This window comes from Chenopodium quinoa, unplaced genomic scaffold, assembly GCF_001683475.1.
Source record: "Chenopodium quinoa cultivar QQ74 unplaced genomic scaffold, ASM168347v1, whole genome shotgun sequence".
NCBI classification, from domain to species: domain Eukaryota; kingdom Viridiplantae; phylum Streptophyta; class Magnoliopsida; order Caryophyllales; family Amaranthaceae; genus Chenopodium; species Chenopodium quinoa.
The window spans coordinates 5,684,509-5,702,965 of NW_018744693.1; the positions used below are offsets into that span (position 1 = coordinate 5,684,509).

The window sequence follows — 18,457 nt, forward strand, 5'->3', positions numbered from 1 at the left end:
AATATCAATTGGACCCAGCACACTTTCGACCTTTTCACGTAACATTTGAAAAGTATACTCAACTTCAGTTCTTGCTAAAAGATCTTCTTGACATGATGTCACTAACTGAACATACTTCTTAACCATTTGAACTCTCCAAACAGCAGAAGGAACAACTTTAACATCTTGACATGTATCTTCATCAGAAACATGACTACACATAGCCTTCTTAGTCCACCTCTTCATTATGTACTGTTCTGGTATCTTTTGAACACAATGAATATTATATATACGAAGAGAGTGTCCACATAACAACCCCATTTCACTCCAATACTTACATGGTCAATTGATATTGAAAGTAAATTTTTCATAAGTAACTTCATGCCTAATAATGTCCTTATTTGGCCTCCAAACATAATAACAAATAGTCTCATCATCTTCATGCTTCCGCTCTTGACAACATGCAATTCCTTTAGCAAATTGATCCTCAAAAACAACATACACAGAAATAGTATAAATCTCCCTAGCGTGTATGAGCAAACGAACATTAGCTACTGCAAGATGATGGTTACCCCTCAAAAAACGGAAATCTTGCTTACTTTCTTTACTCCTCCACTCTGATATAACATCAATAAAAGTACTGTAAAAGTCACTCAAACCATCTGTTTTATTCAATCTATTGGAAGCAGAATGATTTGTTGTTTCACTCCTTTGGGATGACAAAACTCCACCCGAAAAATAATCTTTTGAATAAGCAGGACACCATTTCTCTTTGATATCATACAAGTGATTTAACCAATCATTTTCTGAACACTTGTATTTTGTCATCATTCTATTAAAAACAAAAAACAACAAATCAATAAACAAAATGATAATATAGTTGTTCAAATTACACCAACAAAAGTTCAAAACATTAATAATACTATTCATATGCACTTGTTAAACATGAAAAGTAAAAATGTTGAAAATAAATAATAAATAGTTCATATTTAAAGAAAGGTTCAAAACTTAATACATTTAATTCAAATATATATAATTAATGTTCAAAAAGAAACAAATCAGGTTAAATTCAATAAAATTAAGTCCGCAAATATGTAAATGCAATAGTTCAGATATCAAACAAAAAAGTTTAAAACATAAACTAAAAGGTTCAAATAATATTAAAGAAAGCTTTCCTTGGCCAATAATGTTCAAATTCAGCAGGACTTTCACAGTACTTAAGGAAAAAATCGAATACTTCTGGAAACCCTTTTAATATTCTGAGTCCTCCTATATTGGTCTTTGAATTCTCACCAAGGTGCCAAGTGCACAAACGGTGCCGGGTGCTTGGAAATATTTGTCGAATTGTTGCAGCAATTGAAGGGGCTTGATCAGTCATTAAGGTTATGGGATCTCGACATCCTCCCATAGATCTCATAAAAGCCTCAAACAACCATACAAAACTGCTGGTCTTTTCATCAAGAACAAAACTCATTCCAAACATGACATTATTACAATGGTGATTCATACCAACAAAAGGGGCACAAATCATGCCATATTTGTTAGTTCTATAGGTGGTATCGAACACCATCAAATCACCAAAAGCTTCATAATCCCTTCGCATTCTTCCATCCCTCCAAAATACACTACAAAGGGCATGATTTCCATCAACCTCAAACTCATAATAAAAGTCACTCTCCTTGGCTTGTCTTGCAGCAAAAGACTTGATCAAAGCATTACAATCACCACCTTCTAATCTGCCGGCTTTTTCAATAGCTAAAGTGTTGTAAACATCAGTAACAGTGTAGCATAGATTAGGAGATCCACCAACTTCTTTCCTTAAAGCACGAAGAGAATCCGTAACCCTAACCCCACTAGCCTTCATAGTTCTTATGAACTTCAAATGCTCACCTTGAATTTTCCTTTGAGACCTAAGGAGATATCTTTTCTCAACAGGTATCATAGCATGATTATGATCCATATTGTGTTTAACAGCAGTCCAAACACCTTTCTCATCAATAACAAAATCAATGTAAGCTTCACAACATGTACGGTAATCCAACTTAGAATACTTCCTAGGCACCTTGGAAGAAGTATCCTTCAAACCAGCATTTGAACATACATAATTTCTGCCTCTCCAAACACTTGAACTACCAACATATCGAACTTTCCCTTTCCTAATACTAAATCCATGCCGAAATGCATAATCATTATACATTTCATATGCATCCGCATCACTGTTGACTTGTTTCCACTGCAATTCAGACTTTTCACTTTCCTCATAAACAACTTCATACTTATAAACTGCAATAAACAAACAAAATGCATAACAAAAATTATTATAGTTCAAAAATAAAAGAACAAAGTTCAAATAAAAGGATAAGATGTTCATAATTACTTGTACAATTCTATATTAAAATATATATAGGATCAAAGGTTCAATAAAATAAAATAAAGATTCAATAAATAACATGACAGTGTTCATAATATATTTAAAATACTAATAATACGACTAATACGAATTACAAACAAATAATATTCATTAAATTCATCAAAAAATGATAAAATTCATCACAAATTAATAAAATACAATAAGAAATCAAAATATCTTAAACAAATTCCAGAAGCTAATTGTAAATTGATCAATAATTTAATTAGTTCATCAATTAATAAATTGAATAATACAACTAATTAAACCTAAATATTATGCAATGTTCAAAATAATATTAAAATTCATAAATCAGAAATCAAATTCAAAACACTTTGAACAAAACATACGTATATCTATCAAATTCTGGACATAAATTGTTCAGCAAGAAATCAAAAGAGGCGAAAGTTCAAAATCAAGAATTAATGAACAGATTAATCAACAAATGATGAAAATCAACACAAATTATTATAATACTACTGCAGAATCATATTAATCAAAATCTAATAAAAAATTACAGAAGATTAAAAATAATAGATCAATAATGTGATTAGTTCATCAATAAATCAATAGAAAATACAACTAATTAAAACTAAAAATTATTCAATGTTCAGAATAATATTCAAGAAAATAACAAACCTAATAACTATAAAATAAAAAATCACAATCTCATCTCAAATATAAGAAACTAAATAAAACCTAATTATACAATGAATTAAAAACAAACGATAATTATAACTTCAAATAATTAGCAATAATTAAAAGTTGCTCAAAAATCACATTGAAAAAACCTAATTAACGAAAATTAATCGAATTCAGAAATCTTACCTCACCTATCAAGAACTTCAGGCACAGAAATCAAATCCATGGCAAAAACAAGATTGAAGAACAACAAGGATGAACAGAGCAATCAAAAATGGTGAGAAGAGCACTGAATTAATCGAAAAGAGAAAGTAACTGAGAGAGAAAATTGATGAGAGAAAACTAGAGGAGAGAGAAAATCGACGATGCCAAATTTCGAATGATAATTGAAAAGGAAAAATGGAGAAATAAGGAAAGGATTGAAAAAGGAAAGAACGCGGGAAATACGTTGCAAAAATAAGAAAAGAAACAGCTAGGAAAGAAGCAGCTACGTGTCAGCGTCCTATTGGTGGTGCACGTAGTTCTGTGTGCACATAGAAGGAGCTACGTGTCAGCGTCCTATTAGTGGTGCACGTAGTTCTGTGTGCACAAGGGTGCATATTATAATTGGCCGCAAGGGGAGGGCAGCTAGGGCGGTTGCCCTGGGCCCCTTGTTAAAAAGCCCAGCTTCAATACAATACAAGGCCCCAAAATAAATACTACCTCCGTTTCATATTTTTTTGCAACTTTGTAATATTTTATATCACAAAAAATACCCAAAGTTGCAAAAAATATGAAGCGTAGGTAGTACTTCATACTAAATAGTATTACTTATATATACATTTGAAAAAAAGAAAGAAAGAAAGAAAGAAAGAAAGAAAGAAAGAAAGAAAGAAAGAAAGCAACAAGTGTGTATTGTACAACACTACAATAGTAGTGTAGAGTTCCAAAATATCAAATGGCATATTTGGTAAACGTATTTCTTCCCTATTTTTTTTGCCCAAATTATTCACTTTCCTAAGTGAATTTAATTAACAAAAAAAAATGTCATTACTTTTAATTGTACCCCTATTTTTGGTAATTTTATTTTTCAAAATGTATCTCATTAAAATTTTCAGTTAGTTAAATTTCTTCTCTTTCGTGATTCAATTGAAGATGAAAACTATAAAAAACGGTCCTTTAACTCTTCAATTTTCAACGGAAATTTATCTAATTATATAATTCTTCTTGCATACCCTACTTTTTTTTTTTTGAACGGTGCATACACGACTTTATTCATCAAGATCTCTTCTTTGTATTAAATTATATTTTTCTTAACCTGTATAACTGCTTTCATGCAAACATTACAAAATTTGAGGAAAAAAAATCTAATTGATTGGTTGAATACTTAGTTTGAATGGTTCGGCTGGTGTAATTACTTCAACGAGAGTTACGTTAATGTAATTTCAATGTTTTATGAAATTTGATGTTTTTAAAGATTATTAACCATAATAAAATATGCATTTTCATTTTGCATACCCAACTTTTAAAAAATTTATATAGTATACGTGAATTAGGGCCCCGATTTAAGTTTTTGCCCCAGGCCACCGAAATCCGAAATCTCATAAACAGCCTGAGTGAACCACATACATATCCAAAACTAAAATGCCAAAAAAAATTTATTCAAATCTTTCATCAACTTATTTACAAAACAAAAAGTAACAAATACTAAATAAGTTATATAAACATATGTTACTGCAATTTCACAATCTTGCATATCCCAATCGATCAAAAATAAGGTTGTTTAAGAGAACAAATGAAAGAATAAGAGAATCCTAATGCTTAATAACTCAAATATATTTTCTTATGTTAGTGTACATGAAGTATAAGCAATGTACAAAAGAGTTAATTCTAATCAATTGACTTTGATCATAACCAGGGATCTAAAACAACCAATGCTTCTTCCTTGGCTTGGGTGGCACAGGAGCGGCTGTAAAAAAGACAAACCTACTTGATTAAATGCATACAATAATAAAGTTAATGTAAATATACACCAGTTCCACAAAGAACAAACCTCTGAGTTCGTATAATGAATTATAATGAACCTCTGACCAAAAACTCAACCAAGCATCTGTATCATAGAAAAGACAATCATCATTAATTATCAATATTTCATATGAAACCCTTAAACATCATAATGATAATTTCAAAGAAGAAAATTCAAATGTTAGAAAAATATAACGCATTGAAGATATATAATAATAATTTTTCAAAAAGTTAATATATGGTACATTAAAAAAAACAAAATATCATATTCTTTCTACAGCCAGTTGGAGCCCAAGCACCTTGCAGCTTAGTTGCAGGAGGAGGGAAGAGTAAGGTAATCCTACCTAAAAAGTGCCCTATTTAGAGTTGATATCATCACCTAAGAAATCGTACATGTTATATACCACTAGTCCGCTAGATCAAACCAAGCTTGGTTTAGATGATAGAATATATAAAATACTGGAGATATGTATTAAGAAGAAATAAACTCGGTATGAGCACTTAATGCAGCATATACAAATGACTAGAGAAAATTATAACAATTTGTAATTTTGTTTTTCTAAGTTTAACCATAATAACTATTTCATCGCAAAAAAAAAAAAAAAAAAAAAAAAAAAAAAAAAAAATGATTCAAGGTCAAACATCCATAGTCAGAAATTTTCAGTTTTGTTTTTCTTTTGTTTAAAATTTTCCATGACCTAATTGTATAAATAAAGCTAAAAATATGCTAAATTCTCTCTCTTTTTTTTTCCCTACCCCTTTCCCTTCCTAGCCCACATCCACCCCCACTAACCCGAATTGGAAGAACTCATGATTCTAATTAATTACGCCAAATGATTCTTGTTCAACATCTTTTCAGCAATTGAATCAGGCCAATTCAACAGAAATGACATATGTAATAATACTGTGATGGAATCAGTTTGAGGAGTTATGAATCAGTTCGATTTCAAGTGGGTAGTGCAATTTTCCACCAACATGCTGGTGGTACTGTTCTGCCACCATAATTCAAATTGATTTTTATACATACATACAATTACAAAACTTAATCTACCTCCGTTATATATTATTTGCAACGATTTGACATAAAATAGAGAGGAAAAATGTCTAATCGTTGTAAATAATATGTAACGGAAGTAGTATTTTTTTTCATCACAACTATATTCCCCTTGTTGATGATGATTTTTTTTTTTTTTTTTTTTTTTTTTTTTTGGGATGCCCATCCGGTTCACCGAAGCTACATCCGGATCCAACTTAGGTATCAACCGGAGTTGATGGGTGGTGGTTCCGTCATCACCGCCCATCAACCTAGCCATCATCACCGCCCACCCAAATCACTCTTCACCAACCCTGAAAAATTCCCACCCATTCCCACCCGAAAGCGCACCTGAAACCACCCAATCCCACTCGGAATGAACCCCACACCCACCATGTACACCACACATCACCCTCCAAAACAAAGATACCCATCACGAAAACAACCAAAAAAACCTAACCATCTCCATAAACACCCTGATCATAAACAACCCCCAAACACTCAAAATACATCCCTTAACGCCCTAAAACAACCTTAACGCTCTAAAAACAACCAAACAACTAGATTATGAAAAACTTTCTTAAAAAAAAAACAAATAAAATAATAAGAGAGAGAGAGAGAGAGAGAGAGAGAGAGAGAGAGAGAGAGAAGGGATGGCAGCGGCGACAGGCAACATTGGGAGAAGGGCGGCAATTGGAGAGGGTAAAGACAGCAACTGGTGAGGAGGGCGGTGGCTATAGTAGTGGAGGTAGGCTGAAGGAGTTTAAAGTGTTGTGGTTGTAGGAGGGGTAGTGGTGGTTGTAAAAGTGATTCCCTTTCTTGATGTAAAATAATCAACTATACAAAAATAAAGAATTAACTTTCCAATCTCTGTGTTTCCCCTTCTTAATCTCATTCCTTTTACCCTTCACCAACCAAACGCCACTCTAGTTCTTATATAGGCGTATTTATATTCTATATGTCATCAAAGGATTTCAACTCGCACAGAACTTGATCCATACTGAAAGTAACACTAAATTTGTTAGGAAAAAGAATGGTTAATTCATCTAATCATTAATAATCAGTACGGAGGAAAATTTATATACCCTCATTAACACTCTTCATGCATGTTGAGACATGTTCTTGACCATTAGTACCTTTGTATGTCTATTATTATAAAAACTAATATAATGAAATTATACATTATAAGTTTAAAACTATTCCAATAATATATTATACAATAACATTATATATATATTTACATATACCACTGGCAGAGCCAGCAAGGGACAAGGGACTAAAAAAATGAAATAGAGCAACGTTTAAGTCCCACTAGTAGAGACTTGGGGACTTGTGGACGCGGGATCAATCCCTGTTGCAAGCCATTTTAGTTTCTTTTTGTGTTTATTCATTTTTTTCCCTTAATAATTACACCATATATTTATTTACATAATTATAACTGTAGTTTTGCATGAACAATACCCCAAATTACAATTATAATAGGTAATTATGAATCGTGCATTTAATTGGCTACATTATTAAATGTCCCAATTCTTCAAAAATTCTAAACACATAAGCATACATTAATGGAGGAAGAATTGGTACAGGATTTTGGAATTTTTTTTTTTTTACTAAGTACTCTGTATTTTAGAAATTTTGTGTATGTGTGTTGCAACATTTTTGTCAAACTAAACAATGTCTATTTGTCACCCTAGTTTAAAATTCTTGACTCTGCCAGTGACATATACTATCTTCATGTATTAAGATTCAAGATGCACTTTTAATGACTCAAAGTTGTATTAAAATAATAAAAAGGGGTATGCAAGGAGAAACAAGAGATAATGGCCCATATCATGATTGGATGATGATGAGAATTTCAACCTCAATAGGTTGGGTGGGTGAGCAGTAAGGCATAGGGTTGGTGGTGTGGCAGTGGGGATTTGCTGCAAAGTTCGGAGGATAGTTGTGGGGAAAGGTGCTCTGGAATGGTGTAGAGAGAGGGAGAGGAGGGAAAGAGCTTTTTGAATTGATTTATGTTATTTATAATTATACTAAAAACATTTTTCAAACAATTTTATGGAGTATATTTCTGAAGCCAAAAGGTCATTCGTGATAATTTCTTTTTTTAAAGTTTACCAAATATAAGAGAAAACATAAGGTTGCCAATAAGAATTTCCGGACATTTAAATATTGGTGCATTTAGTCATTTTACATCCACAGCTCAAATAAATCATTACTTATAATAATGAAACTATATTACAAAAATTTTCTACTTCAAATTAATCTTAAGAAAATTTACCTCAAAATTACCAAAAAAAAATGTACAGGGTTACATCATGGAGAAGATAATACCTCAAAATTACCAAAAAAATTTCCTTTAATTTTTCAACAATTGCTTTAGGTTGAGAGCTAACTTTAATTTTAAACTTTTTAAGCATCTTTAGTGAAACCTTTGATGCTGAATCATACGAAGTGCAAACCATCAATTTTAAAATATGAACATAAGCATGCGAATGGCTTCCTTCAACCTCTTTCTTGTAGTTGTCATTATAGCAAATAATATATGAATATCAACAGAATGTATAAAGATATCATGGATACCTCGTTTAGGTGCCTGGTACTGGGGAACAATTTCAATAAAGCATGTGTCTCTGAAGGAAGTCAAGAGGCATATCTTCACAGCAAACTACACATAATGAAACCACCAAAATGCACATGAAAAACAAATTACATGATGGAATATAAACCAAAAGTACACAGTATAGTAGGCTGCTAGCAAAATACTAATATGATTTAAGGCTCTGCATTTGATGTTTTGGGTAGCTCCACCGTTCTTTCATTTCACTTCATCCTTCCACATATATTCAAAATAAAATTCTTGGTTCATAGGATAAATGTTTTGTTATGTAAGTATCTGCAAAAGTGACAAAGTTGCCCTACGACTTATAACAAGTGTGCATTAAAGTCGTATGCTTTTCAATCGAAGAAAATTAAATAATTTATTCTTCCTTTTTGTACATATTGAACTGCAATGTTATTTCCTAAAAAAAAATAATAATAATAATAATAAAAAAAAATCTTGAACTATAGGAACAAAAACGTCACATCTTATTATAAAATGATAATAATTTATGTTAATGGGGTAAGTGGGGTACATAAGATGAGGCATTAGGAGGTAAATAAAGATTAAAAAAAGGTGAGAGGAGTTAGTGGCCTAGTGGGGTCTGTGGGGGTAAGTGTGACCCATGAGGTGGGGCATTTAGGGTATAATGAGAAAAAATGTAGGCCATAAATGAAATGGAGGAAGTAATTTTTTCATATGTATAAATTTGTTGACGAAATATATCCCATGAAGCACAAAGTAATCGAGACAATTAGGGAATTATAATAACATATGGAAAACCTCTCATGGTCTTTTCCACCCTAATGCCCATATCATTCCTAGGATACAGCAGTTTGTTACGTACATTGCCTATAGCAATGATAGGGTTTTAAAGTCTCTAAACTCTGAGGAAATTAGTTTTTAAGGAGGTGAAAGATGTGGAACTTCAATAGTATATGAAATACTGCTGATAGGAATATTATTACAGATGGAGCATATTCAAATACTTTCTAGAATAGATGGAGAAGAGCCTTCAGAAAGAAAAATGGACAAATAACTTAAAATTTAATTTGAAGAAGGAAACAGCAGTAAAGGGATGGTAAATAATAACATTTCTAAGTAGCATCTGGAATCACTAACTGGTTCAGAGTAAAGCTTAATTGTAGAGCATCTTTCATCAATAAAATATTCAAGATTAATTTTTCATATGCCTTTACATGAGTGAATTATTTCTAGAAGAACCAAAATATATATTTCCTCTATTTTTTAATACTTACAACACACTTTTTCATAGTATTTAAGAAAATTGGGCCTCATATAATTTAACACACTTAAACTTGGGTTGAGAGATGAATATGTATATATATACTACCTCTCGTTCAATTTAGTTGCAACAATTTCCATTTTGGGGTGGTTCAAATTACTTGCAACAAAAAAAAAATTCCTTATTTGGTAACTTTTGGCCTGTAAAATGACGTATATGCCCTTACTTTTTTTCTTAAACACCCTTATTAAATTACAAATCAGATTTCATTAAATTAAACCCCAATCTTAATTAATTAAACTCTCATCCCATATAATATTCTCTCTCCTCCTCCAACCCCATTTTCATGGTGGCTTCATGGTGTTACGAGCGGCGGGGGTTGTAGATCGGCGGCGTCATGGATTGGTTTCGTGGGTTTGATTCGTGGGTTACAGATCGGCAATTTGGTTTGCAAGTTTGATTCTTGGGTTTCAGATCAGCGGCGGTAGTGGGTTTGATTCGTGGGTTTGCTGGGTTGGTGGTGCTAGGTTCGTGGGTTTCTGGGTACGACGTTGTTGTGGTGGGTTTCGTGGTTGCAGATCACATCGGCGGCCGTGGTGCTGGGTTGGTTTCGTGGGTTTGCGGTGGTGCTAGGTTCGTGGGTTTATGGGTGCGGCGTTGTGGTGGGTTTCGTGGTTGCAGATCTGCGGCCGTGGTGCTGGGATCCTGGGTTTCTAGGTGCGTGGGGTGGTGGTGGATGGTTATAGTGTTGCAGGGTGGTGGTGGTGGGTGGTTTGGGTGATGCTTGGTGGTGTCCGTGGTGGTGGTAGTGGTGGGTTACTGTTTAAGGTTGAATTTATTTTTTTTTTTTTTTTGGGGGGGGGGGGTGGATTAATAGTTAAGCATGTACCCTTATTTTTCCATAATCATGCTTTCAATCTTTTGCCTTGGTTTGCGTAAAGTTGTCCTTTGTTGCAACTAAAATGAATCGGAGGTAGTATTTTATATGTGAGAACCCATCGCTTATGAGAAGATTCTCGTGAGAACCCATCGTTTATGAGAGAACTCTTTCATATGTGAGAACACTCTCTATGTTCTAAATTTTTCGTCGTATGTTCTAAATATTAAATCAGGTGTTCAATATTTTTGCTCACATGCTCTAAATATTAAATGAGTTAAATCCAATGTCCTAAATTACAACTCACATGTTCTAAATATTAAATTACTTGTTCTAGATTTTAACTTATGTGTTTTAAATTCTAAATTATGTATTCTAAGATTTTTAATAATATATTTTAGATTTTAAAACATATGTTCTAAATTATTACTCACATGTTCCAAACTTTTTAATCACATCTTCTAAATTTTATTCATATGATCTAAATTATAAATCAAGGTTTTTTTAAATTTTTACTCACGTTCTAAATCTAAAAGCAGATGTTCTAAATTATTACTCACTTAGATGTTCTAAATTTTAGATTAGTTCTCAAATAGGTATGGGTTCTCACATATGGATCTATTCTCACCCGATCCCTCCCCTATAACTTGATCTTATTATAATTTTTTAAACTTGATATCTAATATATAGTGAAAGAAAGCCAATCTTAAACATATTGCTAGGAGTTTAAAGTTGATCTTCTTCACTTTGGGTAATGACGTAATGCTTAAATAAACATGTTAATATCCAGAGAATGCACAAAGATGAGTGTATAACAACTATGGTAGTCTGGTCACCTAGCTGAGAATATTTTGCCTGTATGTTCTCTATTTTATAGCAGACTGCTCTGGTCATATTATTATCATATCTGAGAGACATTAGTATTATATTAGAGCTGATTGAATTACATTTTTTTCAAGAAATATTCAATAGTGATTGCATGACTCTGGTAGCCTGTATCATGACTATTTGTGATTAAATTATAAATATAGAAAGGCCCCTTACTTTACCTATGCACAGGCCTTCAAGTCCTGCCTAAAATACAGGCTTCAAGACTCTTATACGCTCAGCCACTCAGTGCATGTGTACATTGTCACAAAGAGCTGAACCGACAAAGGCAACTCATTGAACTGTGTCATTCATTAAAGAGTATGTCCTATAGGTTTTAGTTAGCCTAGATCCGCATTACGGCCACTAGACATGTTTATTTCTTACCTTTCATATCATTTTTGTTTCATAGAAAATGACATCTTAATTTGTCCAGCATATACATGCCCATAAACAAGGAAATAACATTAAAGCAATTTTGCGACCCCATAAACAAGAAAATATATGATGCATAGCCAAAATGCATACCTTATCAGCTGCTGCCTGAAGAGTAATATGGTCTCCCCATTCCCCATTTCTGCATATGCATAAATTAGATGGCAAATAAGTACTTGAGCTTTGCAAAAAAAAAATGAATAAAAAAGATCACTGAAAACATAAGGCAATCATCGTAAACATAAAGGGCATACTTTGCCATTTTCTTGTAATAGTGCTTGTATTTCATTGGAACATAATTTTCATAAAGAGACCTGTGCTCCTTTAGCTGTAAGAAAAAAAATGATAGCATACATTAAAATTTTGGAGCTAATGATAGAAAATTGGACTATAGCTGAAGAGTGCATAATTATCAATGGCACATCCAAAAATGTACCCCCCAAGCCAGAGGATGTGTTTGTTTGACTTCTCAAGGTGGTTTAGACTTTCATCCCAAAATTTACATTGAAAACTGAAAGAAGAGACTTACAGAGCAAGTGTGGATCTCCCTTCTCAAGCCAATTGAAAAATTTAGGTATGTGTATTTTATAGAAAAAAGACAGTTGAGAAATATGGGTCTCTTATCTTCCACTTTAGCACTCTTGTCACTAAACTCAAAACAAATATCAACTAGCACTTTATAGGTGGAAATTAATGAACTGCATTTCAAACTTTATCTCCTTCTCTTGTCTAGTTTATTCTCACCCCACTTCTTTTGAGAACAAAACTTTTAACGGTGATATGCGGAATTTACCTGTTTGACCACTTCTTTACGCACAAGCTTATGATAGTCTGGAGACTTGAACATCTGCTCTGAGAGTGCACGAAACTGCAGTGAGACAAAGATTAGTAAGACTGCTATATAATGTTACAAACCTACATTGGCATATTATGTACAGTTCCATTCACCTGACAATTTCCATCACCGGAGACTTTGACTTCAAAGAGTCCATAAACTTGTAGTCTGAAAAGCAATGAAGCAGTTAAGGTACAAGAAGTCAATAGATAGCATGAACAGCAATACATGGCCAACAAATCAGAGGCCAAATTGTTATTTCTGACTCTTTACCATGTATTGAGAGATGTGAAAAGTGAAAACAGAGAAAATTGCAATCCTCACACCTCTTAGAAAGTGAATGTTTAAATCCAACAACCCTACTTAAGCATGGGACAAACCTCTGGAGAAGCCGTTGGTGGTCCAAATTGGCATCATTCACGGTAGGGATAAAGGAATTTATTCTTGGAATAACCTAACAAAAAAAAGAAGGAATTTAATAAAAAAAAAATGAACTTCTGTAGTAAGACTAAAAAAGCAATAGTTTTACAATATTGTCATGATTCCATAGACTTTGGTCAACAGGGCAGCCAAGAATAGCCAATAAACTAAGAATGTATTATGTAGCAAACTAAATGCTACAATTTAAACAGGGGATATCAGCAGTTAGATGAAGTATCTCTACTTCCCTGCATCCCATCAACCATCTCTTCCTTTCACACATTATATTTATCAATAGGTTATAAGAAAAGAAATACCCAATTGTTATTACATCTGAGTTATGGATCAAGTTATAGGTAGGAAAAAGTCAACCCCCACCACCACGGGTAAACAAAACAACAATTTCTTCCCAATGACAAAGGCAAAAATAATAGAGGAATAAATCTTGAGGCCTTATTTTTACTTGTAGAATTCACGTAATTAATACTTCGTATTTTGTATACCTACTCAAAAAAATTAGAACATACAGAATTTTTCTCGAAAAGATAAACTGATAAAAGGCAAAAAAAAGATGAATGTAACACCATTTTTCAGCCAAAAACTTTAAAGTACTCCCTTCTTATTCAGATCCGCATACTATGACAAATGCTAACAAATTGGAGATTGTTTCAAAGAAGCAAGAGTACTATGAAGTATATCAGTCAACAGCACAACTGGGGAGTCGGGGACAGCATTAATGATATATCAAGTTATGAACACAATATCATTGAGCATGAGCATAAAAATTTATATCTATTTTTTAATAAACTTTTGACAATGACTTCTAGTTTAAATTCATCATACATATAGCTGTAGCTAAAATGAAAAACTTAGTAAAAGTATTATTTGGTAAAAAAAAACGTTGGTTAGGGCAGGGAAGAGAATTTAAGATATGGAAAATGATAATGGGGGATCACTGGTATACCAGGATTAAAAAAAAAAAAAAAAAAAAAAAAAAAAAAAAAAAAGGATACTACAAGCTAATACTTAAAATTTTTGTTGTAACAATAAAAATAACTTCATGGTTATTACTAAGGAGCACACAGAAATGTAATTTCTAGCTTTCTCCATACGGCTAACAAGTATCGTGAAGGGAAAAAAATTGTAATCTTACAGGAATAGGAGCAAGGTTAGTGAGACGTCGAGCAACAGCACCATCTAGTTGAGAGTATTCTTCAGTTAGCATAAGTGCTATCATCCTATCATCCTCTGTATCAGGTTGACTACTCCATGAAGTTGAGCTAGAACATTCACTGTGGATATCATTTGTCACCATTTGATGTATGATTTCTTCTATTATCAGCACAAATGAAGGGCAAAAACACAGCAAGTTTGACAGAGGAGTACAACACAGATTATGGAGGCCTGTGAAAGATGGAAATTATAGGATATAATAAGCACAAGAGCTTGGAAAATTCTACAGAATCATGTTACAGAGGTTCAGAAAAGGCAAGTCAGCTAAATTCCTGATATAATCAACAACAGTGTTCTTATGATGAATTTCTGAACAGACAGCCTAACAAAAACAAACTAACAAGAGTAACAGCAGATGAACACTTGCTCCACATGTTGATTAGAAACACTCAACCACGCTTATTAAGGTATGACGCATTTCGGAAAGTTTATCTCCTGCCATTCGTGTAACAAACAACAAAAACCCACAAAATCTACACACTTGCATTTCTTAGCAAATATAGGAAAGAATTTGCTACATTTTGGGGGTAAGAAGAAACTCCAAGGAAGCTATAGGGAACGTTTTTAACGCGGCACGAAATCAACCATCAAAAACCTACTAAACAGGCGGCTAGTTATGCAAAAACAAGCCATCCCTGCCACCAAACAGCCAACTACTGCAAAAGTAATCGAATGATACCGAAAATTACATTAATTAAGAAGGTGATCGAGTCTGATTATGTCCATTATAGTCATAAAATAGAACGATCACTTCTCACAACACCATCAAAAGTACAAAAGAATTTGAGGAAACCTCTTTTTTTTTTCTTTTTTTTTTTTTTTTTTTTTTTTTTTTTTTGTTACATATCTCTAAATTGATTCGTCTATCTAGCTAAATTAATTGATAGCCCAAATATGTAATCATGTCTTAAAAAACAAAGAATCCAAAGTTTAGGCATAAAATAAGAAAACAAAATGAATTACTTTTCCTCCAAATTCAACTCCTGTAAAGTAATTGATCATGAGTTATCATATAAAAAAAGTCAAATGCAATTATTAACATTTTAGAATCCCCAAAAAAAAAATTTAAAAAAAAACAAAGTTCATAATTTTCCAACAATTTCAGCTTCAGTTTTTCCCATAAACAGCAAAATTAGTCAATTTGCTTAATTTAGACGCCAATTTATCTGATTTATACCACAATCAGCAATTAGTCAATTACCCAGCTCAAATTTTCATATTCTTCAATTAATTCCTCTAAAAACTTCTACAATCAAAATTTAAAATACCAAAAATTCAAATTGGAAACAAAGGTCATAATTTACATCAACTCAACAAGGAATAATTTTCAAAACCAACAATTAAAAAAAATTAAAAAAGAAGAAGAAGAAGAATTACCTTAAAAGAATAATTCTTTCTTTGATGATACAGAAAATAAAAAATTTAGCAAAAAACCCAGATCAAATTGAAATGACTCTTTTTTTGTTGATCTTAGATAAAAAATTTGTCGGCTAAGAAAAATGGGATATTTTAATAGAAATGATATTTAAGCGTGTGAGTTTTTAAAAATAGTTATTGGTTGGTGGGGGGGGGGGGGGGGGGGTGGGAGCTGAAAATGGGAGGCTTTCTTCAATTTATTCCTAATTTATTCACTTTAATTTTTTTTTTTAATTGAAAATGTAATTTGATTTTGCGCGTAAGACCGCGTTACACTCACTAACGTTGGGATTTTAGAGAGGAATGAATAAAGTTATAGAATAGGGAGGACTTGCACGGCACAAATTGCACAAGGATTTTTTTAATTGAAACTAGTTTGTGTTTGGGCATAGATTGATGATAAAGTTATAGAATAACTTTTAACTTGAATGTTAATTCCCTTTTGATCATGCATGATTTTAAGACCTATGATAATATAATATTATAATATGTATATTTTTGTTTGTAACTATATATCTATGTTATTATTGACTATTTTTTTTTTGAGGGGAAACGTTAGCAGGATTTATTATTCCAAATCAAGTTTCGCCAAGGCTAAAGTGCCTTGCGGAATAGTGTCAATACAAATAAGTTCCGACGAACTACGAGTATCCCACCTTGCAACAAGGTGAGCAACAGTGTTACCTGCTCTACGAACATGAGAAATATTAAAAGCATGAAAGGAGCTAGCTAGCTTCCTAATATCATCATAAATCAGCCATATTGGGGAAAAACCAAGAACACCTTTGCTTACTTTGTTCACAACAGTTTGTGAATCACCTTCAATCCAGACCTTCGAATGACCCATTCTCCTAGCAACGCTGCACCCGAAACGCACTGATGTTGCCTCTGCAGCCTCGACAGCCCAGCACACCGCAAGCCTCTTCGTGGCAGCCCATAGGATTCTCCCATTATTATCTCTAGCCACCGCACCCAATCCACCAGCCGACCCTATACCAACGTGTGCATCAACATTTATTTTAACAAACCCAGCTTGTGGATGCATCCATCTCGACACACTAGAAGTGCTAGCACACGGAGGGGAATGGAACACTTTCCCAGCATACACGCTATGCTCATGGACCATACGGAGGAAGCCCTCAGCCACAAAACAAATATCGAGCTGCTCATTAGCATATACAAGTTTATTACGACAAAACCAAACAACCCAAGCAATTGTCAAGAGTCTTCGCAAAACATTTCGATCCACTCTATTGCTCATCCAAGCAAGCCACTCAGAGAAGGGGTTATGACGCGGAGAATCCGCAATTAAGTCATCCAATTCATGTCGACTCCAAACCTGTCGTACACCATTACATTCAAACAAGGCATGGGCAATGGATTCAGCCTCAATCCCACACCCCCCACAACGATCATCAGGTGCAATGTGACGCCTATGAAGCTTTTTCTTAACAGCCAAACTCCCCTTACAAGCATTCCACACAAAATGGCTTAGCTTTGGTGGGCCACCTAAACCCCACACAATTCTCCACACATTTTTATCATTATCATTATTAACATTTGCAGCCCCTAATTTACCCAACCAATAAGCCGATTTAACACAAAAATCACCATTGACAGATGGCCACCAATATAGCCTATCATTGGGTAAATTATTTGACAAAGGGATTTGGAGAATTTGTGAGCATACCTCATCTGAGAAATGTTGGTGCAAAATATTAGCATCCCACTTGCCACATTGTAGATCAATGAGCTCAGAGACGCGCAATTCGGGATCAAAGGAGTTATCATGCATTGGAATTATATTCCCAGGAATCCATGAGTCCAACCAAACCTTGATATCAGCCCCATTACCTATCCTCCATCGAAGACCCTCTAGTAGCAAAGATTTCGAGCCCCATAAACTTCTCCACGAGTAGCTCGGGTCATACCCTCGATAAGCCTCCAAAAGAGACTTATTCTTGAAGTATCTAGCTTTCAATATAGCGTGGAGTAGAGGATTGGGATTGTTATACAATCTCCACATTTGTTTAGCAAGAAGGGCTTGATTAAACACTCCTAAATCTCTAAAACCCATGCCCCCCATGGATTTTGGTTTGCATAATGAGTCCCAACTATGCCAATGCATCTTCCTTGTTGTATCCGTCGAACCCCACCAAAACTGAGCTAAAAGAACATGAATTTCATCAATTAGACCATCCGGGATTCTAAAAATACTCATCATATGAGTCGGAATCGCTTGAGCAACCGCCTTAATCAAAATCTCTTTCCCGGGCCTAGATAAGAGTTTCTCCTTCCAACCTTGGATTTTCCACCAAATCCTCTCTTATGCTTGCAAAAATGGCTTTATTTGATTTTTCGATGATAGTCGGTAGCCCCAAATATTTTTCATGTTTTTCTACTTCTCGTACCCCCAAAATATCAACGATCTCACACTTTCGATCTTCACTAACACCTTTGCTAA

General features: G+C 33.6%; 2 protein-coding genes across 3 annotated transcripts; both read right to left on the reverse strand.

Moving 5' to 3' along the window:
• Positions 1-321: 321 nt before the first annotated feature.
• Positions 322-3,254, reverse strand: LOC110702347 (protein FAR1-RELATED SEQUENCE 5-like). The gene is made up of 4 exons (XM_021880053.1): positions 3,220-3,254; positions 3,114-3,124; positions 1,197-2,262; positions 322-811 (listed from the first exon to the last, which is right to left on the reverse strand). Exons 1-4 carry the CDS (start codon positions 3,252-3,254, stop codon positions 322-324), a joined length of 1,602 nt encoding a protein of 533 aa, XP_021735745.1.
• Positions 3,255-4,827: 1,573 nt separating this feature from the next.
• LOC110702662 (OTU domain-containing protein DDB_G0284757-like) lies at positions 4,828-16,289 on the reverse strand. Of its 2 annotated transcripts, none has more exons than XM_021880410.1 (10): positions 15,955-16,289; positions 14,498-14,748; positions 13,305-13,378; positions 13,038-13,092; positions 12,883-12,957; positions 12,344-12,417; positions 12,183-12,231; positions 8,646-8,730; positions 5,061-5,117; positions 4,828-4,976 (listed from the first exon to the last, which is right to left on the reverse strand). In XM_021880410.1, the coding sequence occupies exons 2-10, from the start codon at positions 14,657-14,659 to the stop codon at positions 4,930-4,932; spliced, it is 678 nt and encodes a 225-aa protein (XP_021736102.1). In that variant the 5' UTR covers positions 14,660-14,748; positions 15,955-16,289; the 3' UTR covers positions 4,828-4,929. The 2 variants fall into 2 exon arrangements, with proteins under 2 accessions (XP_021736102.1, XP_021736103.1); XM_021880411.1 differs by lacking the exon at positions 15,955-16,289 and adding an exon at positions 15,267-15,904.
• Positions 16,290-18,457: the final 2,168 nt, after the last annotated feature.